We start from the raw sequence: 17,408 nt of genomic DNA on the forward strand, positions 1-17,408 counted from the left end.
CTCTGAACTTTTCAGTACTGGACCCTTTAAAGTTAAGGCCTCTGAGGATCCTAAAAAACCCCGAGTATCATACGTTCCCTGGACTAATGCCGACTTTTGAGCCATAGTTAGGGGCTTCCCTAAGGTGAGTGAGGATCCTCACAGATTTGCTGAAGTGTTGGACATGGTTATTCAAACCTACCAGCTTGGGTTCTCTGCTTTATGTCAGCTGTGTTTGCTTGTCCACAAAGGCAGGCTCGGCTCTGGATGAGACTTGCTGGATGGGAACGTCCTGACAGGGATTTTTGGCAAAATGCTAGAAAACTTGCCAAAGATCACCACTGAGCAATTACTGCAGCCTTCCCAGAGGCTGTTGATTTGAGCAAAATTCAGACTTGCTCCCAAAAGTCAGGTATATCTGTGACTTATAAATAACTTTATTTGAAGGGAAATTCTCGTCTGCCCCCAGATGTTGACTTCACTCAAGTAGCCTTTACCTCTGGGTTTATTAAAGGCTGAACTAAGGCCTTTCCAGGTTAGTTATAAGGACCAGGATTGAATGGGAAATCTCTAAGTTGGTTAATTTGGCAAATAAACTTGCTCGTATCCTAGATGAGCCACCTAGGAGCCAGCTGCTGACTTTAAGCTCTAGGTCACCACACTTTCTTCACTGTTCTGACCTTCAAACTCTGCCCATCTGAGCCTCCCAGATTCATCCCTTCAGCTCAGGGTGCTAGTGGGTTCTGCCTGAGGCCCCCCCCCCCCCCCCTTGCTGTTCATCCTGGAAGCTCTCCAGGCAGTAAGCTGGAGCAGTCATGTCCACATGCTGGAAATGGATGGTTTCTGCTGACTGGCTTGGGAAAATTGGTTCAGTGGTGTGGATAGGAAAGTTGGATCCCTACCTTACACCATGTACAGAGATGCCCTCTGATAGATTAAAGCCATAAACATGAGCAGTAAAATCAAAGCCAATAAAACTCTCATCACTGATGTTTCTATCTGTCTCCCTCTTCTTTCCTCTCTCTGAAATCAATAAAGATATATATTTTTAAAAAGGTAAAGATTTCTTTTCAATAAAAGACACTATTGGCCATGTTGGCAGCACACGTACAAACGTCTAAAGCAGTCAGAGGTACGTGTCTAGAACTGTTTGACACGGTGCCACTGAGCATATGTGGCTGCCTAAGTTAAACAATGAAGATTTAAAATGCAGTTTCACCAGCCACATTTCAAGTCCTCAGTGCCCACGACGACGTGTGTCTGCTGGGGATTGTGTTGGGTTCACCAAAAGGTTTTGTTGATGTCCAAACCTGGTACCGGTGACCGTGACCTTTTTTGGAAATAAGGGTCTTTACAGATGTCATCAAGTTAAGATGAGGTCATAATTCATTAGAGTGGGCCCTGATCCCGTGAGTGGTGCCTTTATGAGAAGGATGCCGTTAGGACAGACAGGAGACACTCCGGAGAGAAGACCATTGGCGGCATCCTTGGGCGGTGCTGACCCCAGGATGTTCATGGAATTCTTGAAAATCAAGAGGAAAAAGTCATAGCAATGGGAAAATACACAGAACACCTGAGCAAGCAGTTTGTCCCAGGGGACGTTAGATGACTAATGAGAGCAGTAAGCGATGCCCAACCTCTCCGTAATTAGGAAAGAACAAATTCAAGTAAAATTGGGTTTCTGCTACACAGCCAAGAGAGCTAGAGAACTGAATGCAGCCCGGTGTTCATGAGAAATGGGGGAGTGCCCACTGCCCTAGCCACTAAGAAGGAAAGGACAATACTGGCCGAATTCAGGGACCCAGGAGGCTCAGGCTGAAGTGGCCCAACCACTTGTTCTCCAGGCCAGGGTTTCCAACAGCTCCCCTCTGGCCGTGAAGACCAAATCCAACAGCCCTGACCACCCCCCACCCCCAGTCCTGAGATCAGGGAAACGTCAGCCCCACTCCTCCTTCAGGAACTCTTCCTCTACTTGCTCTTGACCCTTCCTGCTGTGCTGTGTGTCCCCCAGCCCTCCCACCCCTAGCTTAGCAGCAACTGGGAATGTGAGATCCTCACAGGCCCAGCACTGATGGAACTGGCTTCTCCTTTGAGGCCTGACTGGCTCCCCAGTGTGCCCAGAGCCCAGCCCATTGGGCTGAACCAGGGGATCCAGTGGCTATGGGGGGGGCAGCTGTGGAGAGGGGCAGGCAGGTCTACATCCTGCATCCTGGTGTCACTGCTGGGGCCCCAGAGCTGGCCATCAGTGGGTCATCCTGTTGGTGAGGAACACGTGCAGTGGATCGGGTTTGGGGGTGAGCAGGTGGTTGGGAGCTCTGTTTTGCACACAGACGCCATCGTAGTGGGAATTTCAAGGGCCACAGCCCGGAGCTCGAGCAGGTGGCTGGAGACAAAGTCATGGAGTACTGGCCTGGAGGGGTACTTCACGTGGCCGAATGGACAGCAGCAATGATTCCAGTGGCTGTCTTCAGGAAGCCTCTCTGCCGGCCTGTGAACCAGGTCCTGTTCCTGTCTCCACCTTACAGATGAGCAAATGGAGGCACTGAAAGGCAGCACAGCCCTTCAGGGTTTCTAATCCCAGCAGTTATTCCTGTGTCAGAAAATAAGCTTCAGCCCGGCCGGTGTTGCTCAGTGGTTGAGCATTGACCTATGAAGCTGGTGTTCATGGTTCGATTCCCAGTCAGTTGGGGGCTCAATCCCCAGTAGTGGGCTTGCAGGAGGCAGCCCATCAATGACTCTCTCATCATTGATGTCTCTCTCCCTCTCCCTTCCTCTCTGAAATCAATAAAGACATGTTTTTTTTAAAAAAAAAAAGCTAAAAAGAGAAAAAAGCTTCAGTGTCTTCAGGCACCAGTGAGGCAGGGGAAGCCTCCACCACAGACCAGGTACCTGGAGGCACCTGGACCCACCTCCAGGGCACAGGGAAGCCCAGAGGTTCACAGGTGAGCAGCATGTCACCAGCAGCACAGTCTGAAGTGGGAGTGGCCAGAGAAGAGCAGAGGCCATGATCAGAGAGGGAGAAGGCGGCAGGGAAGCTCCTCCAGCAGGAAGGATGGAGGGGTCTAGACAAGGTGGACCAGAGGGGCTGGGGGGAGGAGCCTGGGTGTCCCTTGCACCCCTGGGAGGATGGTGGGGCCCCTGGGGGAGGAGCTGTTCGTGGAGATGACTGAGCTCAAAAGCACAAGTGCTCAGCTGGCGACCAGGTGCAGGCCATCTCCCAGGCCAGGCTCACCTGCTGGACCGTGCTGGGCAGGTGGCTGGACTCTGGCCTCTAAGAAGCCTCTGGAACTGAGCCCTGAAATCCCATCTCTGGAGAAGGCTGCATGTCAGGGTGACCAGACTCTCCACTGGCGGATATGTCTGTGACTCTAGCTGGTATGAGCTCAAGCCCATAACCAGGGCCCCAAATCAGGTGGAGGGCCAGGAGAGGGGAAGGAGGGCAGGAGAGCAGACATCAGGGAGCCACGTGGCCCCAGCACCCAGGAGCTAGAGGATGGGCACCAGGGAGCCTCAGACCAGGGCTGCCAGGGGCTCCCACCTGCACCGTGTGGAAGACACTTGAGTGCCCTTCACAGGTGGCCTGGGACAGAGGCTCTCCATCTGGCTGCTGGAAGTGGAACCCTGCCCCCCCCAAGGATGAGTCACTCCAGACCTTGCCCCCCTTTCTGGCTGGTTTTGCTCCTCAGGGTCACAGCAGCTCCAGGATCTCAAGGACAGACCAGGTGGGGGAGGGCCCAGAGGGAGGGTGGGTGGTGAGCTAGTCGGTGTCACACACACAGGAGCCCCAGGTTTACCCTCTGCACCCGCCCCCAGCTCTAGCACTGCATGGCGGGGGAGGGGAAGCCAGGGAGGGGGTCCACCCTGGAGCCACCTAATTGCTGTTTGTCACAGCTCAACTGGTTCACCCTCAGACGGCTGTTTCTAACTGCAGCAGGTGCTGCTCCGCACCCCCCAACAGGAGATGTTTTCCCAAGTCTGAGGGTGGGCAGGCCTGCAGTGGGACAGCCTGCCTATCCCTGCTTCAAGGGCACCCAGCCTGGGGCTGGCCAAACCTGACCAGCCAAAGGGTCCAGGGCCAGCCTCTGGGCTGCCACTCTGGCAGCTTGAAGGAGCTGAGGAGAAAGGGGTCCATTCCTTCCCCCTCCCCCTGCACCCTTCCCCCCACCTCCCAAATAAGCACACAAGGCAGTGGTTTTAGTCTAAGAACGATGGACATTTAGACACTGGCGCCAGGCTCACACCTGACCAGCGCCACGCCAGGGGTGGGCAGAGCGAAGACAGAGGTAGGGAGTGGGCGCTGCTGCGGGGGCACCAGCCAGGGCCTGGGGTTGCTGGTGGCCACTGGGGTGAGGGGAAGGGTGAGGAGGGTTAGCCACAGTGACTCCAGCAGTGCCAGGTCCAGGGTGGTCACAGTCGGGGGGCTCACGGAGAACTGGCATGTCGCGCCCCTCCTGGTGCCAGGCATCGCCAGATGGTCAACACAGGAAGAAGCCTCAGCTAGGGTGCTCAGGTCTGCCCGGAGAGGGGCCAGACCAGCCTTCTGTCCACAGTGGGTGTGTGGGCAGCAGCATCACTGGCCGATCCTGGGCTCCCTGCCCCCAGCACAGGAGGAGGCCATGCTGTGGTTGAGGCTTGGTCCAGCTAGGCAAGGCTGGCATCTATTCTGCCCTCCAGACCCAACACTGCCCTTTCAGACCGGACCCCCTCTTCCCAGCCACCTGCCCCCACTCACCACACAAAGTCCTCATCAGAGGCAGCGCTGCAAAACGAAAAAGGGGGGCTCCCAGCCCTGGAGAACTGCCAGCTTCCCCCAAGGTCAAAGGACACTCACCCCTCCAGCAGCTGGATGCCAGGCCCCGCCTGCTGAACTACATCTCGGCGCCCAACCTGTCCAACACCCACTAGGGACGCACCATGGAATGCTGTTTACAGAGGCTCCTGCAAAGCTTGAAGGGGGCACCCAGGGGACTCGGGCCCGAGGCACACACAGGTCCCCTTGGACTGCGCGGGACGGGGTGGCTGGCTCCTGCAGTGGGCTGGAGATACTAAGGCACAAGGCTAACCTAAGCCCACTGGGGCGGGGTGGAGAGGACAAGCTCCAGGGGCGCCTCGAGCGGCAAGCGCACAGTGACCTAGCGATGAAGACAGCCTGGAGGTGCAGGGTGACGGCCGGGGGTGCCAATGGCTCTTGCTAGAAGGGGCTCCAGGTCCTGGCGGCCCCTGTCAAGGCCTCTGGAGAGCAGGATGAGCCCTGGGCGCGGCTGGCACCCCTGCCCAGGCCCAGGGGCCAGTCCCGAACTGGAATCTGGGAAGCGGATGGCTGGCTGGTAAAGTCGTGCGATGACTCCTAGGCCCCGGCGCAGGCCGGCCGGCGTCCTCTCCATCTCCGGCAGGACCTGCGTGGAAACCCTAAGGGCGGGGCAGGAACCAGGAGGGCAGGGCGGGCCGGAGGCCATCGCGCTCGTCGGCGGACACGGGCGGGCGGGCGTCTCCGGCCTCAGGGCTGCCGGCGCAGGCCCGGGCGCCCGAAGGCCGGGTGCATGAGGTTCTCGGTGATGTAGGCCACGAGCAGGCAGATGACCACGAGCATGACGCAGATGGAGCCGCCCACCGCCGTCATGGCCACGACGATCTCCCGCATGCCGGCCGGCTCGGCCACGAACTCCACGCACTCGGCGGGGCCCGCGGGCTCGGCGGCGGCGGGCTCGGCGCGCGGCGGCAGCAGCTGCAGGCACAGGCGGTAGCGGACGCCCTCGTGCACGTCGGGCAGCAGGTAGTCGCGGCAGGAGGCGCCCAGCAGCACGCGCTCGCACGGGAAGCGCGTGTACGCGCCGCGCCACGAGCAGTTGAGCGCGAAGGCGCGCACGCGGCGCGCGTCGGCCGGCGGCAGGCGCCACTGCAGCAGCACGCTGCGGTTGCGCAGGACGCTGGCGCGCAGCAGGGGGCCGGCCGAGCGGTGCGCCCGGCAGCCCGGCTCCTGGCAGCGGAAGCCGCGCGCGGGGCTGCGGAAGCACAGGCGCGCGCCGCCCGCCTCGGCGTCCTCGGGCAGCACCTTGTAGGGGCACCAGGGCGCGTCGGCCGCCGGCTCCCAGCCTGGGGGCGTCGGGGCGGCCGCGGCGCAGGGCGGCGGCGCGCAGGCGGCCAGCAGCAGCAGCAGCAGCAGCGGCAGCGGAGGCGGAGGCGGCGGGGCGCGCATCCTGCCGCGGGGCCGGGCGGGGCGCGGGCTCGCGGGCGCACGGGCGCAGGCGGAGGGTTCCGCGGGCCGCGCCGCCGCCGCCGCTCCCCGCGCTCGCCCGGTGCACCGCGCCCTTCGCCGCCGCCCGCTCCGACCCGCCCCCGCGCCCGGTGCGCGCTCGGACCCGGCGCGGCGGCGGAGGCGGGGCCGCCCCATGCCCCGCCCCCCTTAACCCTCTCCGGGCCGCGGCCCGCCGGCCCCTGGAGCGCGGATCTCCGGAGAGGCGGGCGGGAGCCCCGGGGACTCCCGACCCGGGCCGCGCGGGAGTGGCGAGCTCGGCGCACCCTCGGTTCCTCGCCGCGTGATCGCCCCTCAGATGCCCGCCCCCTCCGTGCCCCCAGCCAGGCCCTCCGGGGCTTTCCCACGGGCTGGGGAGGGCCGTGGCCCGGGGTCGTGGCCGCGAGGGCAGCCCCGCGACGGGCTTAGGCCGGGCCAGTCGGGGACGCGGCGCCTCTGGACGGGGAGGGGAGGCCACAACCTGGAGCGCCCAGGGCCCCGGGTGGCGCTGCCCCCTCCCGGGCCCGCGGTGGGGACTCAAGGTAAGGGACCCACCTGTGACAGGGAGGCGAGGACGGAAACTTCCCTTCGCGCCAGGGCTTCTGCCCCTTTAGAGCAGGAAGGGCGCGAACGAGGCGTCGTTTGGGGAAAGCTTTCTTCACGCTTCGCGAAAGAGGCGGCTGCGGGGCGCACCGCCCTCTGCTCTGATTAACCCCTGGGGTGCCCCCCCCCCATGGTCCCGGGAGGGGGTCGGGGCTGGGTACCGGAATGCCCCGCCTCCGCAGGCCCACCTTCTCCCACTCTTGTCTTCAGGATGGGCCCCAAGGCCCTTGCTGCTCAGTCTCATCCCTGCCTAGACCTAGTGCTCCAGGGCCAGAGGACACCTGTCCAGCCCTGAGTGGACACGAAGCAGGAGCGCCAGGTCAGGGAGCATGCGCCTGGCTGAGGGGCCGCTCTGTGTCCCGGGCAGGGAGGTGAGCAGGGCTCCCTGGGTGCTGTTCTCATCTGGGGAAGGAGAGGAAGGACTCGGTGGACTGCGGTGCTCCCTGAGCTATTGGCCCCTAGCTCTGGAAAGCCATGGAGCACCCCACCCCACCCCCAGCCTCACTAGTTCCCCCCAAATTCCAGGTCAGCACCAGATCTCAAGGCCTCTACCAGAGCTTGAAGCCAAGGGTCAGACGTCCCCGCACCCAGGACCAGCACACCTCCTGACCTGGCCTGGAGGGCCTGACCCCAGCACCAGGCTTGTGCAGCTTGTTGGCACCCTGAGCAGGACCTCCAGGCCTCTGCACCTAGCTTGGGGGTAAGGGCTTGGGGAGGGGCTTTCCCTGGCCCTGCCCCTGGCTCCTCCTTTCCCCTCAGGCAGAGAGGGCCCTGGGTCCGGACTCCTGCCCCAGCTTCTTGGTGACCTAGGGTCCCCATGACCCTACCCGACCCCCCCCCCCCCCCCCCCCCGAGTATGCCAGTTGCTCACATCGGTTCCAGTGGAAGCCTGAGGCAACTGCAGATGCTCTGCCTGAGGGGTAGGAGCACCGTGGTGAGCAGAGCAGGGGCAGGTGACAGTGCTGGAGGAGCGGGGACACTGCCGGGGGAAGGGGACCCCATGCTCTCCATGCCTTAGGCACGTGGAAATTGTGTGGCAGCACCTTATGGGTGGACAAGCTTTGCTTTGTGCGTCTTGATATCACAAACTTTGCAGCAAACACTGCCCTCGAACGCACGCTTTCTGCACATGCCCAAGGTGCCTGGTGTGGTCTCGGGGACCAGCGTCCTGGGCGTCAAGGTGGCCTCCCGGGCGCGCAGCTGCGGCAAACGGCGAGCGCCACCTGCCGGCCGCCCGGAGGACTGCTGTGCGGGGCTGCGACGGGCGCCCGCACCTCGGCTCGGGCCAGGCCCCCCCATCCCTTTCCCTTCAGAAACGTCCGAGGGCTCTTGCCTTTGAGGATGTATTCATGGCCGGCTCAGCGGCTGCGCATCGGCCTAGGGTCCGGGAGACAGCGGTTGGCTTCCCGGTCAGGGCACATGCCCGGGTTTCAGGGGCGTGCAGGAGGCAGCCGATCCTCCCTCTCTCCCCTCCCGTCTCACTAAAATCAGTAAAAACATTTTAAAAAATGAGCTAAAGAGCTGTATTGACATCACGGTAGACACAAGGATAATTTAAGCACATTGTGTCTGAAAGAGAACGCACACTTACAGTTCATGCTATAAAGTATGAAGTCTACACACCATATTTTGAAAATAAAAATACAAGTAAATCATATTAAGTAACTTGGAGCAGCGTTTGGAAAAAGTACACCTATTTACAGACTTTTTGAAAAAGGCGATGGTTTCACCTACATGGCCACAATATACCTCTCTAATGATACAGCACTCTCCCCAAATCTCCACGTGTTCACCAACCCAGAAACTCTCCAAACCTTTTATTTTTTGGTTGTTTCATGGAGGTTTCATTACATAGGCAAAAATGATTAAATCATCAGCAGTTGGTGATTGAACTAAATCTCCAGTCCCTCTCCCCTGCCTGCAGGTTAGGGGGTGAGGCTGAGCCAAATGCTCAGTTGGCTCCCCTGGCAACCAGGCCCTATCCTTAGGGGCTTTTCGAAAGCCACCTCATTAACACAAGTTGTGGTTTAACCCTTTGCAGTCGTATTAAATTTGGACATGGGTGTCATACTGGTCGGAATTAAGAGCTTTCAGAGAAATTATGAACTGATACATGAATGAATAGAGTTAAGATTCGTATAGTTCCTTGCTGTGGTGGCTGAGAGCAGACATACGACCAGAACAGTAAAAAAGCTTTGGTGGCTGAGAGTAGACAAACGACCGCAAAGGGTTAAAAGGCTTGTTATGAATATAAAAATAACCTTTAAGACGCTTTTTGCTTAGGAAATTCAAGAGTTTTTTGGAGCTCTGTGCAGGAAACTGGAGTTGAAGAACAAATATATACTTATTTATATATGCATATTTTTATCCTCACCTGAGGATATGTTTTTATTGATTTTAGAGAGAGAAGAAGAACAAGGAAGAGAGAGACAGATGTGAGAAATATCAATAGGGAATCTAGTTATCTGCCCTGCAACATAGGCATGTGCCCTGACCAGGAACTGAACCCTCAACCTTTTGGTGTACAGGAAGGTGCTTCAACCAATGGTGCCACCCAGTCAGGGCTCTATATTTACTATAAATCAAATATCACAGAACTTAACTGAAGATGGAAGGTAAACTAAAGGATGTCTACAAGGAGAAGTGAACAACAGGATTAGTTCAAGAAGTCCCATCAGACTCTGAGTAGTAGAAATCCCATCAAGAGCACGCAGGAAATGGAAGAGAAATGTTCTTTAAAGAGCTCCCAAGCTGATGCACATGAGCCTCTTCGATGCAGAGGACAACTGTGTGTGTAGGACCATGGGTAGAAAGGTCCACATTGAGGTACATCATGGTGACACTTGACAACACTGAGGATAAAGAGAAGACCCTAAGCAATTTCACAGGGAACAAACATCCCACACAAATCATCAGGCATTAGAATGGCTTTGGAGTTTTCAACTGCAGTCCTGGGAGCTGAAAGGAAAAAAAGATGAGTTGAAAAATCTTGAAGGAAAAGTATTTCCAACCTAGAATTCTATACCCTGCCAAACTATCAATCAGAGTGAGAGTAGAACAAACACATTTCAGACATGGACCCTTCCCAGAAAGCTACTAGAGGGCTGACTTCAGCAAAATGAGAGAGGAAACCAAGAAGGGGGTCAGCTTAGATTCCAGGAAACAGGGACTCTAACCCAGGAGAAAGGCAGAGAGTCACAAGGATGACCTCAGAGAAAAGCTTGAGATGACAGCTGTGCATAGGCTTTGAAAGCAATCAGTCTGGACTGAAACAGGACAGAGGGCTCTGGCAGAAAGGTCTCCAGGAATTAAATATAAAGTGTTGCCTGGCCATCGTGGTTCAGTGGTTGAGCATCAACCAATGAACCAGGTGGTGACAATTAGATTCCCGGTCAGGGCACATGCCTGGGGTTTCTGGCTCAATCCCCAGCAGGGGGCATGCAGGAGGCAGTGGATAAATGACTTCTCTCATCATCGATGTTTCTCCATCTCTCTCCCTGTCCTTCCTCTTTCTGAAATCAATAAAAAAAAATTTAAAAAGGAAAAAAAAGTGTCTTAGCCTTTGGAAAGTGTTATCAATAAGCCTATGATAAAGATGTTAGAGCCTTGCGGAAAAATTAGGTATGGGTTAGTAAAACCCTAGGCATAAGAAAAAATACTAAGAAGCCCAGCCGGCGTGGCTCAGCGGCTGAGCATCAACCTAGGATCCAGGAGATCACTGTTCCATTCCCGGTCCCTGGTTCCCAGCTCTATCCCCAACCAGGGGTGCGCAAGAGGCAGTCAAGTAATCACTCTCTCATCATTGATGTTTCCATCTCTCTCTCCCTCTCCCTTCTTCTCTCTGAAATCAATAAAGATATATTTTTAAAAAAGAAAAATACTGAGAAAAAAAGAATACTACTAGGTAAGTATTAACTCAAGAGACTAAAGAAAATACTGTGCAAGAAGGGAGGCACGGTTTCACGCCGTAACGGAGCAGCGCGCAGCCGCGGAAATGCGGCGGGACACATGACGTAACCCTCCCGGCGGCGAGGTCACGCCCTTGGCCCGCGGGTGGCGGGGTTGACTGGACACCCAGTTCTCACTGACCTTACCCGTTAGCCTAAATACAGAACCATCCAGCAGCCTCTGGTTTAGAAACATGGAGGCTCCGGCCACAGGAAGAGCTGAAAGTATTTGCCGCTGCGGAGGACACGCGGGGCCGTGATTCTCACGTCCCAGCGCTGCTCTGACGGTAAAACACGAGTTGCGGCGACCACGCCCCATCCCAGCGTCCCCGAGGGCCCGCCAGCGACGCTCCAGACGCACGACCCCGGCCCCGCGGCCTCCGTCTCCTGGGCAACGGGACGCGTCCCGGAAGCCCAGAGCGCCCGCCCCGCCCACAGGCGCACTTCCGGCCCAGGCCCCGCCCCCGCGCTGCCCGGATTGGACGCTCGGGCTCCGGCCGCCTAGCGCGGAGGTCCGTCCCCGCGCGTGCTCGGCCCTCGGTGACCCCGGCCGCCAGTGTCCCCGCGCGCATCCGGCCAGGAGCTCGGCCCCTGCCCCCAGCGTGCTGACGGTCCGTGAGGCTGCCGGTGTCCGCGGCCCTCTGACGACGTGCCTCCCACGCTGTCCCACGCACACGCGCCCGGCGTCCACGGCGACGCAGAGCCAAGCTCGAGCCCCCGCTCTTCCCGCGAAACAGGCCTCCCCATCTTCGCGGGGCCGGGGCGCCCTCCGTCACGCCGCCCACCCCCTGGGCCGCAGCGCCCCCTGCAGCCGCCGGCGTCAGCGCCGCCGCGGGGCCTCCTGGGAATTGTGGCTTAAGCCCGCCCCCGCCCCCGCTCCCGGCGCCCGCGGGCTGCGGACTACAACTCCCGGCAGGCCTTGCGGCGGCCCCAGGAGCCCGAGCGCTGGGGGTTCGCAGCCTCGGCCGGTGGGAGCGGGCGCGGCGGCGGCGGCGGGGCGGCCCGGCCGGCGGGTGCTGAGTAGCCGGGGCCCCGCGGACCGGCTGCCCGCTGACGGACTCGGCGCTCCTCAGGTGCCCGGAGCTCCCGCGCCGAGCGGGCGGGACGCAAACTTCCGGGCAAGTGGCGGGGTCGACGGTGGTACCGCGGCCGGGGTCGGGGTCGGGCGGCCGCCGGGGCCGGGCGGCTTCCCGAGGAAGGGGTGGAAGGACAGGGGCGGGGCGGCCCCGGGCGCGGGAGCGGGGCCTGGCGCGGGCGCCCGGCCCTGCCCTGCCCTGCCCAGCCCGGCCCAGCCCGGCGCCCCCGCTCCCCCGCGGGCGGCGCTCCCGGCCTGGGCGCAGCGCGGGGCCCTGAGGGCTGCGGGGCCCGGGCTGCGGGCGCCCCGCTTCCCCGCAGCCGCCCCAGACCCCGGGGAGCCCTGCGGGCAGGAGGCGGGTCCGGGGCCCCGGGCGTCGCGGGCGGGCTCGGGCGTGCAGACGGCGGGCGGCCCCGGGGCCGTCGGGGCGCTAAGTGCGCGTCTCCCGCCGCCGCAGGGCTGGGCTCGCGCCGCGTCAGCGCCGGTGCCCCGGGTCCAGGCGTCAGGGCCGCAGCCCAGCAGGCTCGCGGCGGGCCGCGGGGCGACCGCACCGGACAGGTGAGCTCTGGCGGGCCTGCGGCGCGGCGGTTTGCATTTGGCGCTCTCCCGGTGCACCCGTTCCGTCCGCTGCCATGTCACTGGGGTTTTGCTAATGGGGGGGGGGGCGAGGGGGCGGCGTTGATAACTAATTCTGCCTCTTCCCCTCGGAGCTCAGAACCAATTGAAGAAATAAGCAAAGGTGCCAGACAGACTCCCGGTAGGCACCAGCGGGGCTGGGCATCAGGCAGCCCTGGCAAACCTGGTCCTTCCTGGCGGGTCCCCTCTCGCCATTCCACTGTGGCTTGAATGTCATGATCTCAACCCCGACCCACCGGCCTGGTGCAGTGGTTGGGACAGGACACTCCAGTCTGAGGGCTTCCATCTATGGGGTGGGGAATGTCTGGCCCAAGAAATCATTTGGTCTGGCCCTGCCAAGGCAACCGCAGGCGGGACTCGAAATTCAGTAAATCTAGGAGCTTTTTTCATAGCTAATTTTTAAGTTGATAATTTTGTATGGCCTTCGAGTGGTGTTATAAAACAAACGGCCCTTGGCAGAAAAAAGGTTCCCCACCCCTGATCTAGGTGGTGACCACCCTGCACTTCCTTTGGGCCATTCCCCAGCAGGTCTTATGCTGGGCCAAGTCTGGTTTCCTCAGCTGTGACTCAGTCAGGGCTCTCCCCCTTCCCCCAGTATGTCCACCTCTGTCTTGCCAGAGCTGCCACATGACAGGAGCCTGTTGATCGTCCACACCCGGTGTTGATTGCAGCAGAGGCAGCAGCAGCAGGCACTAGGGGTGCAGGGAGGGGAGTGGCTGCCTCTGTCTCCCCCAGTCTCCGCTTCATGCAACTTTATTTTTCTGAATAAAGGCATCTTGCCAACTCCTACCCAAATGTGATTTAATCTTGACGGCGTTTAAGTTTTTCCAATAAAATATTCTCAAGTAGGGGAAGAGCTTCTGTGTACACTGTTCCAGTGCCTGGTTTGTAAAGGGCTCTGCCCCCCCTCCCCCCCACCGGCTGGGGGTTCCTCGTGAAGAGGGGAAGGAGCAGCCGGAAGGCAGAGCAGACCCGAGGCCACCTGTTTGGCTGAGATAAATGCTGAAAGTGTGAAACTGCCTTTTTAAACCAGACTTGCTGGCCGGCTACCCGTTTGGTTTGCTGTGGTCTGTGTCAGTAATGGCTCCTGGTTTCCAACAGGAAATCTTGGTGGTTGAGCAAAATTGTGCCCAGGAAATAGAAGCTAAAGGTCTGGGATGCTGGTGCGAGGCTGGTGTGCGGTCGGTCTAAGGTAAGTTCCAATTTTGCTAAAGCACGTCTGTTGCACAAATCTGGATGCCCTGGCGGCCTTGGGGTTGTTTTGAACCTTCCTAGCGACCGCCTCTGAGGAGGTTTAGGTGCCAACCATGGACCTGGCCTGTGGACTCTGGGGGAGCTGGCAGAGTACAGTGTTTCTGCCAAAGGAAGAAAAAGAACTCCGTGGGTGAACTTCCCCCTGGAATTGGGGTTTCCTTCCTAGCCCCTGCCTGCTCCTGACCCTGGTCCATTCCCCCACGTGCCACTCCCTCCACATACTCCCTGGTGGGACCTTCTGAGCTGAGGTGCTGAGCTTTCACCCAGGGACCTGATGTCACGTGGAGCCCAACTGGCCATATGCTGGGCCCCAGGGATGACAGTGACAGAGACCAGGCAAAGACCAGGCAGGGAGGTGGGTGGAGGAAAGTGGTGGAGAGGCCTAGAAAACCACCTGGCTTACCTCACAGGGTCCTGGGATGCTGTGCTGAGGTGCTTCTGAGGCCTGGGAGCTGGGTGCGACCAACCCTGGCAAATGAGGGGGTAGCAGGCAGGTTTTCCTGGAGGCCCGGCTCGGGCTCCAGGTGATACCATGCTGGACAGAGGTGCTGAAGCAGAGGACAGACCCCAAGACCTCCAGAGATAGGGTGTGGAGAGGCAGTGACAGAGAGGCTCCCAGACCGTGGGTGCCCCCAGAGAGATAATCTCTTTTCCATTGTCCTCCTCAAGGGGTGTTGGTCTGGGCAAGAGAAGTGAGATGTGGGAGGGGACCCAAGGCTTCATGTGCCCCACCCAGGGGTGTCCCATGTGAGCTGGTGGGCTCCTGTGAGGGTCAGCCCTGGGAGGATGGTTTCCTGGCTGGGGCTGGAGGAGAACTGACTCACTGTGCTAAAAATACTGGGTGTGAAGACATTAGGTACTGGCCGGAGGCGCCCTGGTAACCCTACCCTGTAACCCCACGTACATTCATTCACCAGCCAAGGCCTGGCCCTGATTTCCCATAGACCCTGCCAGGTGCTCCGACCCCACTCTCGGTTCTGTGCCTACCCCCTGAAGGCAGGGCCACACTTGCTCTTCCGTTTAGGGTGCCTCTGCCCCGTGTCTTATTGGAGATGATCCTGTAGCACATGGCCAGTGGATCCATAGGCCAGTAGCCCGGCAGGCTGGCCAAGCAGGCTGAGGCCGGCTCACAGGAGATGACACCATGGGTTGTGACCATAGCACTGGCTAATGGCTCTGGGTCCTTTCCTGCCTGAGTCTTTATCTCAGTGTGAGGCCAGTTTCCAGGTTCCGCATTTGGAGTGCCCCTGTAAGCAGGAATCTTCAGCTGAGCCTGTGTGTCCACAGTTGTCTGCTTGGAAAGAGGCCACTCTGGCCAACTGCAGCTCAACAGGTGCATTTGGGCAGGGAGGAGGGTGTGTGTGGGTCTGGCAGAGGTCTGCAGCTGGGCGAGGTTTGGGATGGGGCCTGTGCCATAAGGGACAGTGATACCACCCTGCCAGCAGGCCACACCCAGGCTGGTGCTACTTAGCCAGTGTCAGACACGTGTGGCAGCTGCTGATGGGGAGCCATCAGGCAGGCTGCTGAGGCCACGTGGGTGGCCTGTCATACCTGACTGCCAAGGTGGCAGCCACAGGACCCCTCCCCTCGTCTGGGGCTTGCTGGTACGAGTCAGGGCATTCTCACGGTCATTCTGGATGTGGGCACTTTTGCTGCGGCAGGTCTAGGTGTGGCTGTGCCCTGTAGAAGGACCAGAAGCCCTTGTTGCTGGAGACTGCTGGGGCCTGGGGCCTTGGGCCTTGGTGCTCATCTCTGCAGAGACCACAGAGGGGAGGGCAGGCCAGGCCACAGCAGAGGGATGGTGTGGCCCAAGAGTTGAGGCTGTCCGGGTGAATCAGCAATGGGTAGTGTCTGAGGAAAGGCTCCTAATTAGCCAGTGGGTCAGAAAGGTTCGTCGTTTTCAAAATGTCCACCTGTCTGTAGAAGCCCTGGAGTCCTGGGCAGGGGGAAGAAGGAGCCTTCACAGAGACCTTGCCTGGGGAGAAGGGGAGTTTGCAGAAGACCAAGCTGGCTGAGCGGTCTGTACCCCTGAGAACCCAAGGGGTCTTTCGCTTGCACCCGCATGCGGGGCATGGACTGTGAACCCAGTCCACCCTGTGCTGGAGGCAGGCCTTAGAGGTGGGTGGGGCAGAGGCGGACATCAGATGACCTTGGGACTTGGGCCTCTGCTGCTGGCTGGAGCAGGACTGGGCAGGGCAAAGCCTGGCCACTGCCTCTACTCACTGCCTGTCTGCGGGGCCAAAGTGTCTCCTGAGCTGGCAAGGCCTGGGATGCTGAGTGTTAGACTGGGGGTGTGGCAGGGGCCAGGACCCTAGAGTGGAGGGGTGATGTGGCTTTCCTTCCTGGGCTGGCCTCAGTGCCCAGTGGCTATATAGGGCCACTGAACCTTCATAGGAGCTGGCAGCAACCCAACAGCACCCTAGTCAGCCTCAGGGTCTCCCTCTGGCCTCCCACAAGCTGTGTAGCCAAACTACTGGGGTCACACCCAGCCCTGTCTCAAGCAGTGCCCCACCATGTCTTCCCCAGCTGCAGAGTCTTGACCCTACATGAGGTCCTGCTCCATCCCACAGGCACAGTCTCCAAAAATGGAGTGGTGACTGCTGCCTTCCCTCCTAGGAGTCCCTCGGCCTTCCTTCAGGTCCTTTTGATTTTCTCTCTTAACCGTCTCCCAAGTCCATTCATGTTGCTAAAGAAACTACATTGAAGAACCACATAATGAGAGAGGGACAGGTCCTAAGTGAGCCCAGTTTGCGAGGGGAATGGTCATGCATTTCCGGGTCAGGAAATTGTACCTCCCTGGTCTTGGAGCCCCCTTGGCTGCCTCTGCCACTGTCTCCCCGACTCCAGCACCTGGGATTAGTTTGTCCTGTTTGTGACCTTCCTGTAAATGGAACCAGTTTTGGGCATGTGGCTGCTTTCCTTCAACATGTGTGTCTGAAGTTCACCTCCCAACCGCTGCTAGTGGAGTGGGGTGGGTTCCTGCTCTCTTAGGGCTGGATCACCCGGTTCACCCTGGAGGGCCCTGGGGAGGGTGCTTTGTACACACCTGCAGCAGCCAGGCCAGGGTTCTCCAGAGAAGGCCTGCGGGGCCGTGGGGGGCTCACATGGTGAGCAGCGGCCTGGTGACCAACCCTGTGTGGTTTAGTTGTTGGGTGGCCCCCATTCCAGTGTTTTCCCTGTTTCCTATGGGGTATCTGCTCTGTTCGCCCTTCTCAAGTGGTGGGTACAAGTCCTTTGCGGGATGTGGGACTGCAAACAGGCCCGGCTGGGTGTCCCCACCTTTTCAGGCTCAGCGGTGTCTTGATGAGCAGCTGTTCTGGGCCGTACCGCGGACGATCCCCCGGTGAGCTGTACTGTGTGTTGTCTTCTCAGCGTGGCTGACCTCTCATTGCTGCCGGGGAGTCAAGTCCACCCGTCCTCAGACAGACGCCCAGGCGGGACCTGCTAGTGGGCGTTTGCTGAGGGGACCTCCCCTGCCAGGTTTGCCCCCTGGGTCCTCTCACGGGGACTGCCCCCACTCCAGCCCCCACAGGGCAGGGTCTCAGCGCAGCTGGAGGGCCCTTTCAAAGAGGTGTCCACCCACCCTCGGGGCTGCTCTCCCACGCGGCCCCCACCCCCAGCTCTCCCGGCGGGGGCCCGCCCCGCGTCCTCTGGCAGCCCCGTGTGGCCTGAGGGTGCCCCG

At 59.6% G+C, this 17,408-nt stretch overlaps 1 protein-coding gene and 1 long non-coding RNA gene across 3 annotated transcripts; one reads left to right on the forward strand and one right to left on the reverse strand.

The window, feature by feature from the left end:
- Positions 1 to 4,171: 4,171 nt before the first annotated feature.
- On the reverse strand, positions 4,172 to 6,175 carry FNDC10 (fibronectin type III domain containing 10). The gene has a single exon (XM_087820748.1). The coding sequence runs from the start codon at positions 6,173 to 6,175 to the stop codon at positions 5,477 to 5,479; it is 699 nt and encodes a 232-aa protein (XP_087676874.1). The 3' UTR covers positions 4,172 to 5,476.
- Positions 6,176 to 11,747: 5,572 nt separating this feature from the next.
- On the forward strand, positions 11,748 to 17,408 carry LOC148092323 (uncharacterized). Of its 2 annotated transcripts, XR_015714996.1 has the most exons (4): positions 11,748 to 11,879; positions 12,294 to 12,394; positions 13,574 to 13,664; positions 17,014 to 17,408. It is a non-coding gene; the product is annotated as an uncharacterized LOC148092323 (long non-coding RNA). The 2 variants fall into 2 exon arrangements; XR_015714997.1 differs by lacking the exon at positions 12,294 to 12,394.

This window comes from Miniopterus natalensis, chromosome 9 (assembly GCF_054644295.1).
Source record: "Miniopterus natalensis isolate mMinNat1 chromosome 9, mMinNat1.hap1, whole genome shotgun sequence".
Lineage (NCBI taxonomy): Eukaryota > Metazoa > Chordata > Mammalia > Chiroptera > Miniopteridae > Miniopterus > Miniopterus natalensis.

What these genes read in the sequence shown, in the direction of transcription:
- FNDC10 (XM_087820748.1), bottom strand. Translation starts at nt 6,175, where the DNA reads ATGCGCGCCCCGCCGCCTCCGCCTCCGCTGCCGCTGCTGCTGCTGCTG.